The 11590-nt window shown below is 42.2% G+C and overlaps 1 protein-coding gene across 1 annotated transcript; it reads left to right on the forward strand.

The window, feature by feature from the left end:
* Positions 1–4604: 4604 nt before the first annotated feature.
* Positions 4605–11507, forward strand: LOC144063741 (macrophage mannose receptor 1-like). The gene is made up of 19 exons (XM_077585578.1): positions 4605–4643; positions 5888–6005; positions 6071–6106; positions 6184–6354; positions 6985–7104; positions 7181–7285; positions 7354–7386; positions 7448–7594; positions 7798–7941; positions 8105–8239; positions 8318–8466; positions 8920–9043; positions 9126–9180; positions 9247–9313; positions 10156–10289; positions 10436–10479; positions 10561–10734; positions 10832–10986; positions 11058–11507. Exons 1-19 carry the CDS (start codon positions 4620–4622, stop codon positions 11160–11162), a joined length of 2040 nt encoding a protein of 679 aa, XP_077441704.1. The 5' UTR covers positions 4605–4619; the 3' UTR covers positions 11163–11507.
* Positions 11508–11590: the final 83 nt, after the last annotated feature.

An 11590-nucleotide genomic window follows, 5' to 3' on the forward strand; every position in this document is an offset into this window, starting at 1 on the left:
GTTTACTTTGTGGATTTCATGATATTTTAATTTGTTCCTTAATATTTCATTTAATAATTGTGGCCTAGACCACCGTTACTTATTTGGGGCAATTATGGAACAACAGCAACATGTCAACTTTTTGCACCAACAGCAAAGGTGAAATAATCTGAAAGTATTGTATCATTCAAACTGTCTTCCTTGGGCATATCCAGGCCTGGACTGGCCATCCGGCATACAGGGCATATTCCTCGTGGGCCGGTGTCGATTGATTGATTGATTGATTGATTGATTGATTGATTGATTGATTGATTGATTGATTGATTGATTGATTGATTGATTGTGTAAAAATCACGAAACATTAAAAACAAAAATTGAAAGAAAGAAAAGGACCATCAATCGAGGTCATAGTTCTGAGCACTTTACATGTTCAAAGGGTGTAGGAAGAAGTGCAAGAAGTTATTTGGTCCTCCCCCATATTACACATTACTCACACTAGTAGGTTATTAATTTTCAATAATACAATATATCAAAAACAAAAAACAAGTAAAAAACGATAGCAAAACAAGTCAAAGAAATAATTATATATATTTTTTAAAAACAAGTTTATGTTCTGGTTTATATCTGATTTGACAATTTTTTCTGACGCTATAATTTTAAACCTCTTTTTGAACACAGCAAATGATTCACACTTTTTCAGTTATATTTCATAATTATTCCACAAATTGACAACTTTTACAGAAACACACATTTGCTTGATGTTTATTCTTGTCTTTGGGGCCGAATTTGTGCTATTTTATTTTTCCCCAGCCAAACAATTTAGAATATAGACATCAAACTGCAGTGGCAAATCTATGTGGTAGTCAGGGGTGGTTAGGCGTCGGGTCAAAATCCCAGGCAAGGCTGATTTTTGGGGCCAGTCTAGCCCTGGGCTTATCTGTAACACTCATGCTGACATTCTGAGAAAGGAACCACCCTTTAGATTCCAAAGAGCTTTGATGAATTATGATAAGATACTTCATGCAAGTATAAGCATATAAAAGCAAATGTAAGTTATCCAGTAATTCCTATAGTGAGGCCCACAAAAGTAAGAATATGTTCATATTCCATCCACCCAAATAACCCAAATATTTGGCTCTAGACAAGTACTGTAAACGTGTATCAGAGTATGTCCATTGAACAGAATACTAATTTGTGTTCTACGCACGTACTGAGTCATTCTTTTATTTATTTGTATTTATTTATTGTTACCATATTTTTCATGGTACATTACACTAAAGAACGTTAGATTTAAACTCGATTGTCTTCACACTGTTCATTCAACAAAGGGACATTCACGGGATCATAATTGCAGATGTTCCAGCCAATCAGAGATGAGCGTTGGCACAGTATTATTTGCATGGAGCGTCAATACAGTGGCATACCTTCTTTTATTGCTGTTACTGTTCTGGATCTGGATTCCAGATTAAAATGGTCTAAATGCACTGATAATTTAGCAAACACAATGGGAAAGAGCCTTGCTTTAATAAGGAGATAATAGTCTTTAGGCATATGATAAAAATAATACTATAATAAGTAATCCAAGCACTAGTCTTGTCACACCTAAATTATTGTCCAGATGTTTGTTCATCTGCTCCAAAATATAATGTATAGAAATTGCAAATAGCACAAAATAAGGCAGCTAGATTGACTCTAAACTGCTCAATGTATACAAATATTGAAGGCCTACTTGTAGACATGCATTTGAATCTGTCATGGCTTTCTGTTGAAAAGATTGCACTTCCATCGCCTCGGTTTTTTCAGGAATGTTTTAAAAGAAAGAAAATGCAAAGTACATCTCAGACCAAGTAGTGTACATAAGTAACAAACATAATCATATTACAAGGCAAGCTAGTGCCAACTATTTAGCAGTTCCAAAACCCATAACAAATCTTCAATAAATAAATAAAAACTATTACATGATGGAACTCATGAGTTGATATTACCATGAATGTGCAAGTAAAGTACAGAACGCTTTCAAGAAGAAGTTAAAACAACATTTAATAAAGTTGCAATAATAAAGTCACATTGAGGTTCACTGCCAAACATGAGTTACTGGTGCGGAAATTGAATTAGATATGGGCTGTTCTTTTGTTTGATAGGTTTTCATAGTTCATAATTAGCATCACGGTGTCTTATTTTGTATTAGTATTTATTATTATTTCATTATTAATATGTTATTCATTTATGTATTGTATATATTGTATTATAAGTCATTTTGTTATGTCTTTTATGGACCCAAGGAAGATTATCCTTTGAACTTTGCAAGATCTGATTAATGGGGATTCAATAACCAATAAACTGTTTGCTTACTTTTAAAGAACTTTATTTGAATATGTGAACCTTCTGCTGGGGATATATGGTACGGCACCCATCCCACTCATTTCTAGGTGGAGGACAGCTTTAGACCACAAATTTTGAAACCAATGCCCAAGACGCCCCTGAAAACGCCGGACATCCTACCGCGGCTCCACAACGATCTACTAAGCTAGAATGGAAGTCAAAATGGCAGTAAACAATACAGGTAGCTCCGCCCCCAATGACTGAGGGTTGTTTGTAATTTTTGATATTTCGTAGTGTTAAAATAAATAAATACACCTGACGTCTTAAGAAGGTGAATTATTAAAGCTGCCAATGAAACTGTTTCACAACAACAATCATAATAATGTAAGGCGCTTCGAATAAGCCAAATCGGAATAAGCCGAATCAGAATTATCAGTACCCATGCGCGGCCCCCGACTCATACACTTCCGGTTCAGGGGTCAAAACTCCCCAGCGGCCACAGTAGCGCAGTGGAACTAACCGAGTAGAACAGTCAGTATTTTGATTTTGAGATTGCTTAAGGTCAATTTTGGGTAATATGCCAGGTTCCCATTGTTCAGTGCGTGATTCCATACACATGGACTCAAAAAGGCGATGAAGGAATTTTCACCACCCAAAGCCCTACAACACTTAAAGTACTCTATATCGGGTCATCCCCGAAGTCAGTAAACCACATGATTTGCATGTTTAAAATACATTAAATAAAAAACAGCAACTTCCAGCGGTTGAAACGTTAGAAATTAGAGCTCATTTCATTGGATCCCATTTATTTTCTACGACCGTACGGTAGTTTAGCCTACCCACAATGCACCACGTCGCTACCCATAATGCACCGTGGAGTATAGAGCGCACTTCGCTTATTGGCGTGGGCTGTGGGGCCTGTGGGCGGAGTAAAACGTTTAGTCCACCTTTGTGATGGGATTTTCGGCTCTTTTGAGTGATCCGGTTTATTTGGATCGACTCAGTGAAAAGAGCCGGCTCTTTTTGGCTCTCAAACGGCTCTTTTACTTGAGAGAGGGAGCCGGCTTTCATTGTTCCCTTTAAAGAGCTCTTTGCTCTTTGTACCGGCTCGTCCGGGAACGACCCATAACTATACAATATGCAGCCAAATCGATTTTTAAAGATCCATTTTTGATGGAAATATTCAACAAAACGTCCTACTTAGGGTTGGGTTCACACTTTAAGCATGGAAGAATGATACACTATTAAACATCAAGCCTTAAAATTTGATTTCAATGCTGTTCAAACATGAAAGAGATTGCAACCTGTTTGTTAAATACAATGGTTCACAGTTAGAAGCCTGAAGTACATTTTTATACAAATTTTTCAGTGTACATGTACAAGTTTACTGAATAGTATTTTCTAAATTTGAAAAGAAAATCACAGTAATTGACTTATAGATTCGTATCAGGATTAATCTGTGTCAAATCAAATCGTGTCAGTTTAATGGAGCGAATTAGGGATAAGGACATCACCACCAGTGTAGAGCTTGCTCAGGAATGGCAGTAAGCAGGCATGAGTCCATCTACACCCATGGTGAGGGAGTAAGACTTTTGGAGGAAGGCCTGGTGTGACCAGTGAAAAAGGGATTCCATAAATACAGACCAAAATAAGGGGAAAAGGGTTCAAGTTATTTTTTCTGATTAACCCCCTTTCCAACTTTTTGGGGCATCCGGAAAAATGTTTGTCTGGAGAAGAGAAGAACAGGTGAGCGCTACCATCAGTCCTGCTTCATGCCAACAGTAAAGCAGCACGTGACCATTCATTTGCAGGGTTGCTTCTAAGACAAGGAATTGGGCTCGCTCACAATTTTGCCAAAGAACACATGCATCCATTACTAAAGAGTAGTACCGAAACATCCTCGGACAGCAACTGTGTGACAGCAGCAAGGTTGTTTTATTTAATAAAGCAAAAAAAAAAAACATTTTCATTAATGAAAAAAAAAAAACGTCTTAAAAAAAAACAGAAACTGAAATCACATTTTACGATAGCAAAATTATCTATAATTCTAGCAATAATATCCTTTGTTTTCGTCCGTGGTAATTCATTTAGTATATGAGCCTTGGGGGTTAATTTTAAATGTGATCTATATTTTTTTTTAATTGACACTGTAAATCATAGAACAATAGCCACTCTTATCAACAATGTTCATAATCCAACGATTGAACCAATTTGTAGATTTAAATGTGATTTATTAGATTGCCCGGAGTACGGAGGTGACGTCATCTAGCAGCCCCGATAGAGAACCGCCCCCGGCTCTAATTACTTCGCGAGACGTAATGGTGTGCAGCTGTGCTAATGAGGTAGGTTTAAAGCTCGACAGTTTTCCTCCAGAAACTTGTTTCTTTTAATGTTGGCTGCTTGTGTACATTGCTCCCGCTTGCAATTTCGCGAAAATGAATTCTAATGCAAGTCCAGTGTAAGTGCAGCTACGCTAACCTTAGCATTAGTGATGGGCAAATTAAGCTTTTGTGAAGCACTGAACCACTTGAGACAATTGTTTTGAAAATAGGTTCATTACTCGAAGCTTCAGTTACAGTGACCTCTACTGGTAAACTGCAAGGCTGCAGTGGATTTAAAGCATCTTTGCTTTGAAAATTCTTTGATGGACTCACACTAAGACCGAATAGCATGTTCTACTGACAAATAAAGACTGATGAATGTGTGTATTTTGTTATTGAGGAGAAAGTGCTGGTAAAATATGGCATAGGTTGGGTGTGCTTGTGTAACTGACAGGGGGTCATGGGGGACACTCAAAGATTTTTATTGAGGTACATTATTTTTTCCACTGTTTTTGGATTGAGCCGGTTTCTTTTTTTGCTCACAACTTCTCCACATTTAGAGAAAACTCGCTCGCATGGGACCGACGATGCTGGCGTGCATAAAAATTGTTTTGCAAGCTGAAACAGATGAGGGTACACATTTTGGTGGTTCAGCCAGTAAACCAGTGGATCCTCTGATCGGTCCAGGGGTGGCTCAGTCATATAACGCTGCACCTCCACTATAGCGTCTGCTGTGGCATTCCTTGCCTTCCTTGCTTCAGAAGCATCTCTGTCCAGTGTGTGCCAAAGGTTAATATCTGAAAGACAAACATGACAGTAACCATCAGTACTGTAAGGTTTCAATCCATATCCTTTTTTACTTGTATTTATTTTTCCTGCATTTAATCAATTAACTAATTAAAAACAATTACAAGTGGATGATGGATTTGCTGGTGCTGGTAGAGCTGATGTGGAGAGCTGTTCTTCTGTAGAATTGCAAAAAAAACAACCAAATACATTTCCCTTCTGGCCTTGGCAGCGTGCCACTTCAGTGACATTGCAGTCAGTGGTGACTTCGATATGGACACCTCAGAACAAAGTGTCCTACCCCGTGCACATGCAGAGCTACGCTATCCGTGTAGGGTCAATATTAAATACGAATGAATATACAAGTCAGTATTCTCAAGAAAAGAATCATTAAAGTTGTTTAGGAGGAAATTGGGTGGGAAGCCATCTAGAGCGCAACATCAAATACGCTCAAGTCACGCCTGACATGTCGTCCACAGGACTGGATGCGTTGTAGGAAAGGCGCATGCAATCAGGCAGATTGCATGATTTTAAGTAATGATGGACAATTGTGGAACGTAGGATGCAACTGCGAACAGAAATTCATCTGTAAAAAAGGTACGTCAGGAACGCAGCCTTTGCACTTTGCTCTCTAATACCTGATCCCTCTCACATCCTTGCAGAAAAGATCCCAAGGTCTCCTCCTCTTCGGCCGCCAGGTGGGCGTCCTACCCTGCGGTCAACATGTATGTGGTCTGGTCACATGTGCCCTCAAGTGACTCGGTCTAGCTTGCAGGCTGGAGTGACAAGTGTGGCTGGTGGTGGGCGGACAACCCCTCCAACGACTTCTGCTACCTGATGGGCCGCAAGCCCACCAAGACCTGGAAGGAGGCGCGAGACGAGTGTGTCCGCCGCCGAGGCGACCTGCTCAGCATCACCGACTCACACGAGCAGGCCTTCATACAAGGTACGCTGTCTGTCTGCCCGCCCTTCCGTCAGTGTGTCTGGTCGCCAGCGGCAGTGTTGGGTTAGTGTATGAGATTTTTTAAATCGGTTTTAGGTGAACTAATGAACACGCACGCACGCACATACACATACTCACCCACATACAAAAAAAAAAGATGACGGAAGTGAACCCCAGGGAGAGTCCTTGAAGAACCTGGCTTACCCAGAATCTTATTTCTGTATAAAAGGAAAATGGTAATAGAGATTGATAAAAAAAATAATAATCCAACATTGCAGCCATGACTAAAGTTTTGGGACTCCAGCAGACCACAATGAGAGCCATTATCCACAAATGGTGAAAAGCGACAACGGTAGCCAACTTTCCAAGAGTGGCTGGCTGGCCAACCGACCAAAATGACCAAAAACATCCAAAGAACTGCAGGGCTCCCGAAATTCCCGATGGCCACCCAATGATGATTGCAGTTTTTTTTTGTTTTTTTATTCCAGCAGTTTATCTCTGCCCGTTGTTTGTCTGAGCCTCCGTGAACGTCGTCTCTCACTCTCTGTTAGACGCACACACGATGCAAGAAGTTGAATGTCAGATGCGTCAATGTCTTGCTCCCTTGGATCCAATTTTGCCTTGGATCCAAAGGTCTCTTGGCATTTCTGCCGAGCGCACCCTCTCTGTGGTTGGGCGCATACGTCACCATCGCTGAAGACGGCGGCAAGTGGACTGATGGATCCCCGTTGAGTTACGTCCACTTAAATGCAGGTCAGTGTAAAAGCCGGCCGATGTTTGACAGCGTGGAGGAAGGGAGGCGTGTTCAGTATCTGCCGCCTCCTTCCAGATCATCCTGGTGGAGGCTGTCTTTCCTTACTCACTGCCAACGGCCGCTGGAAAGTTGACGACTGCCAGAAAAAAAGCGGCTACATCTGCAAGAGAAGAGGAAAAGGTCAGATGTGTGACACGCGGCCGATTCTCATGGCGTGTTGATGCCCATCTTTGGCTTTTGTCCTGCAGGAAAAACTCAAGAACCTGCACGGCCTCATGACGGTAAGTCTCTTTCAATGGTGACTTGAAAAGAGGCAGAAATGACAAGATGGTTCCCCCGCAGGCTTTATGGAACGCCTTGTATGCCAGAACTCGCCCCCTAACCTCTGGTGTCTGGGTGAAGATCAGGATGAAAGGGTCATCCGCATCCAGTCGGCCTTTTACGGACGAAGGAGTGGATCCGTTTGTCCAACCGTCGGAGGATCCAACGGTAAGATGCGAAAACCCACGAGCAATCTTCAAGGTGCTTCGTTTTACTATGTGAGGGTTCAGTTCTTGTTATCCCAAAATAGGAAGGAGTTGGAGGAGTTTGGTTTGTCAAAGACGTTTGCTTTGTCAAAGATGTTCAGTTGCAACGCCGGCCATGGTCCCGGGAACATCAACTGGGCTTAAGAGGTGTGTTGTGACTTGCAGAGAGCTGCACAGTGGAAGGAGTCCTCTCTCACCACAGGAGACATTGTGACAAGCGTCGCAAGTGCCACATTGCGCTTTTGAAGGAGAAGAGCCGCCCTGCCGTCTCCAAATGCCTGGAGATGGTCTACAGCTGTGAACAGAAGGGTGGGCTTCGCGTCTCACTGTCTGCTGTTGGTCTGTTGAAATGCAAAACAATCGATAAGTCTGAACAATCCCCAAAAGAAGGAATGTGCCGAGGGCCAGACATTTATTGAATAAGGCCCTTTAGCATCTGTTTGGCAGCAATATGACTTTTGCTTGTCTGCAGTGTGTCTCGACAGTCTGGGCATCGCAAACAGAAGCATCGCAGACTGGCAGTTTAAAGCCTCCTCATCTATGAGCGCCTTCACCCCCGAGAAAGCCCGCCTGAACGGGAAGTCCTGCTGGAAGCCGTCACAAGATGGTATGTCGTCAATTGAGAGCTACGCCTTCCGTGCTGGCAATTTGCTGTCCTGAGGGATCTCATGTCCGCCTCCTCCAGCCAACGGCAGCTGGATCCAGGTGGAGCTCGATGACATGAGAAAGGTTACGGGGATCGTGACCGAGGGCTGTTCTAAGTACTGGGGCTTCAAACTGGAGATGAAGCTGAGTGTTGATGGGAGAACCTGGGCTACGCACCCGGACGGGCAGGTGAGCGGGCGGCCAGTCAAGTGTTGAGTATTTCACCTCTAAACTGCTTGTTTAGGAAGAATTTGCCACCACGGGGCACTCCGTCCGGTAAGAAAGAATTGCAAGTCTTCAGTTGAACGCAACCATTGAATCCACTCCAAATGCAGCCTTATTTGCATAAGCAGATTTACAGTTTGTCGTAATTTACTACTTGCACGCTGCAGGCTGAATGAGATAATAAGATAAGATAAGATCCACTGATTGTCACACCCACCTAAGTGGGGGCGAAATTCATTCTCCGCATTTGAATGATGAACGGAGGATGGAAAAACAGGAAGCGGAAAAACAGGAAGCGGAAATATGGCGCGGCCTTTCAAATGAAAAGCATACGTTTCACAATAAGACAACCGGACTTCAGCCTCCTCATCCAAACTGTTGTCATTAAATGCAAAAATGGAGATGTTCTATTTGTAGTTTATCGGCGGGGGGACTCACGTGTTTGGCACCCCCGTGTCCACAAAGTACATCCGCATTCTACCGCTGGAGGTGGGTGTTGACTTCGGCCTTCGCTTTGACATCTTAGGATGCGCGCTTGACGGTGAGCAAGGCAACACGTCACCGCTATCATTGCTGGGAAAAACAACAACAAACGTGCTTTATGTTCATCTTGTGTCCGACAGATGTGGCACCCTGCGGCAGAAAGTTCAACAGCCTCCACGTCACCAATTGGAAGATGTGAGACACACTTGACACCACCTTTCATGACCAGGTTAATTTCACCCCATTCATGTCTTGTGCTAGGTTCCACTGTCCACCAGAATGTGCCAATGCCAAGCACAAAGTCTTTGGAACGTTGATCTACGACGAGGTACGTGCTCGCATGACCCGCTAGTTGATTTCTTCGTGACTGCGACTTTGTGTGAGTGCAGGATAGAGATAGACCTATGTGGGGCCAATACCGATTATTGGTAGTCAGACAGGCCGATAAGCAATATTTGTAGCCGATATTTATGTTCACTATTCACTTTCACTAATATTGGAATAGAAAAAAAAACTCCAACGATATGCCAATTAAACAACTTTGCCAAATATTGGAGGTATTTTTTCCCCATCTTTGTCTATAGACTATGGAAGTCTATTGCATTCGCTGTAAAATAAAATTAAAATTAAAATCCTGTTGTATTAGATTTTTTCCCCTGTTTTATTTTATATATATATATATATATATATATATATATATATATATATATATATATATATATATATATATATATATATATATGTATAATTTTCTTTATTATTAAAAATATTCAAACAGGAAAAAAAATCTGAAAAACAGGGTGGGAAATTATTCAGAAAAACATGGAAAAACAGAAACACGGGGAGGAATTAGTTACTGAAACTGAAAATTTAAAAAAATACTCAAACCCAACACACAATAACAGAAATTGCTTCAAATTTTATTTTTTATTTTTCCTAAGTAAACAATACGTTTCCGTACTAGACATGCATAACAAAGAGTTCAGGGACCTCCCAGGGTCATTAGTCCATCTTAAAAAGTTAAACAAAAACTGAAGATGTCAATCAATGGTTCCCTGAAGTCAACTCCGTTTTAAATGATATTATCAGCCATAGGATTCTTCAAAAAGGCCCATGGCGATATTCGTCAAACTGCTACATATCGGAGCTAATAATCCTTACCTCGTACAGGACTCCAGTATCTGCGCGGCTGCAATTCACGCTGGTGTCATTCGCAACGAGGTCGGAGGAGATTGCATCGTGATGAGGGCTCCGGAACCGAAGGTCTACGAGGGCTCCACCAGGAACGGGATCACCTCCAGATAGTGAGTGGCTTTTAACAAACATGCACTAAAATGTCCAAATAATGAGCAGGACATGCAGACATTCATACGGTTTGCCAGCAAGGGGGGGGGGGGGGGGGAGTTGATTTGGCAAGAGGCCCATCTAATTATGCCTTTCATCTCTGCAGTTACAACGGCCCGACAGCTTTAGCCTTCACATTTGCAGAAGGAGGTGAGAACTTCTAAAGCATTCCTTCATGTTACCAGATCAACTCTTAGTGACTGCTAAACCCACACGGAAACTCACCTGCAGAGCTGAGATGCCCGGAACCTGACTGGGGCCAATTTGTGGGCTTCTGCTACAAAACTTTTGAGGACAAAAAGACGTGGGCCCATGCCCAACCTGCCTGCAGGGGTCTTGGTGCCGAACTGGTGTCCATCCGCTCCAAGGTGGAGCAGGCGTGGGTGAAAAAGGCCTCCAATTTGGGTGAGCATCCCAAGATTCAACGCTGTCGAACTACCAGATAGGTGGAATATCTGAGAAGCGGATGAGAGATCTGTTCAATCCCATCCGTCCTTTGCAGACATCAGCGACATGTGGATCGGACTGAACGACCTGGTAGATCTGGGCAGATTCTCTTGGTCAGACCGCCAAAACGTGACCTTCACCCACTGGGCCCCGGGAGAACCCAACAACCGTATCAGCCTCGCCGAGGACTGCGTGGCCATGTCGCGAAGGGTGCGTGCAGGAAGGAGCAGTTGGAAGAACGCCCGCACCATTCACTGAAATGGATCTTTGGTGTCTTTCAGACTGGAAGATGGAAGCAGATGTCCTGCGCGCAAGTCAGCGGCTTCATGTGCAAGATGGCCACAGCGCATTATAGAATGAGTCAACATGTTGGTTTAACAAAATGAAATTCAAATGAAAACGAGTCAAAAAACAAAAAGGACAATGTTGTCCTTGTTTTAAAAAAACAACCCCTAGCAACAACTAGTGATGGGAAAATGAAGCTCATTGAAGCACTTTTTTTTTTTTACTCCTCTAGATGGTGCTCTTGGTTCAAATATAAAGGCTAGTGCAATGAAAGTGTATTACATTTCCACTGCCTTTTTAAACCAGTAGTGCCATCTAGAGGCGTCAAAAAATATCACAAGTACTTCATTTGTCCATCACTAGCAACAACCACCCTTTCCTGGATCTTCACAGAAACAAAAAAAAAACAAACAAAGAGTCTGGAAATAAATGATCACATAACGCTCTGGCATTCTGGGTTCTTCGCAGAAAAAAAAAAAAGTCTGGAAAAAATAAATACAAACAAAATAACTCTCTGGGAGTGTGGGAT

This window comes from Vanacampus margaritifer, chromosome 14, assembly GCF_051991255.1.
Source record: "Vanacampus margaritifer isolate UIUO_Vmar chromosome 14, RoL_Vmar_1.0, whole genome shotgun sequence".
In the NCBI taxonomy this organism is placed as follows: Eukaryota; Metazoa; Chordata; class Actinopteri; order Syngnathiformes; family Syngnathidae; genus Vanacampus; species Vanacampus margaritifer.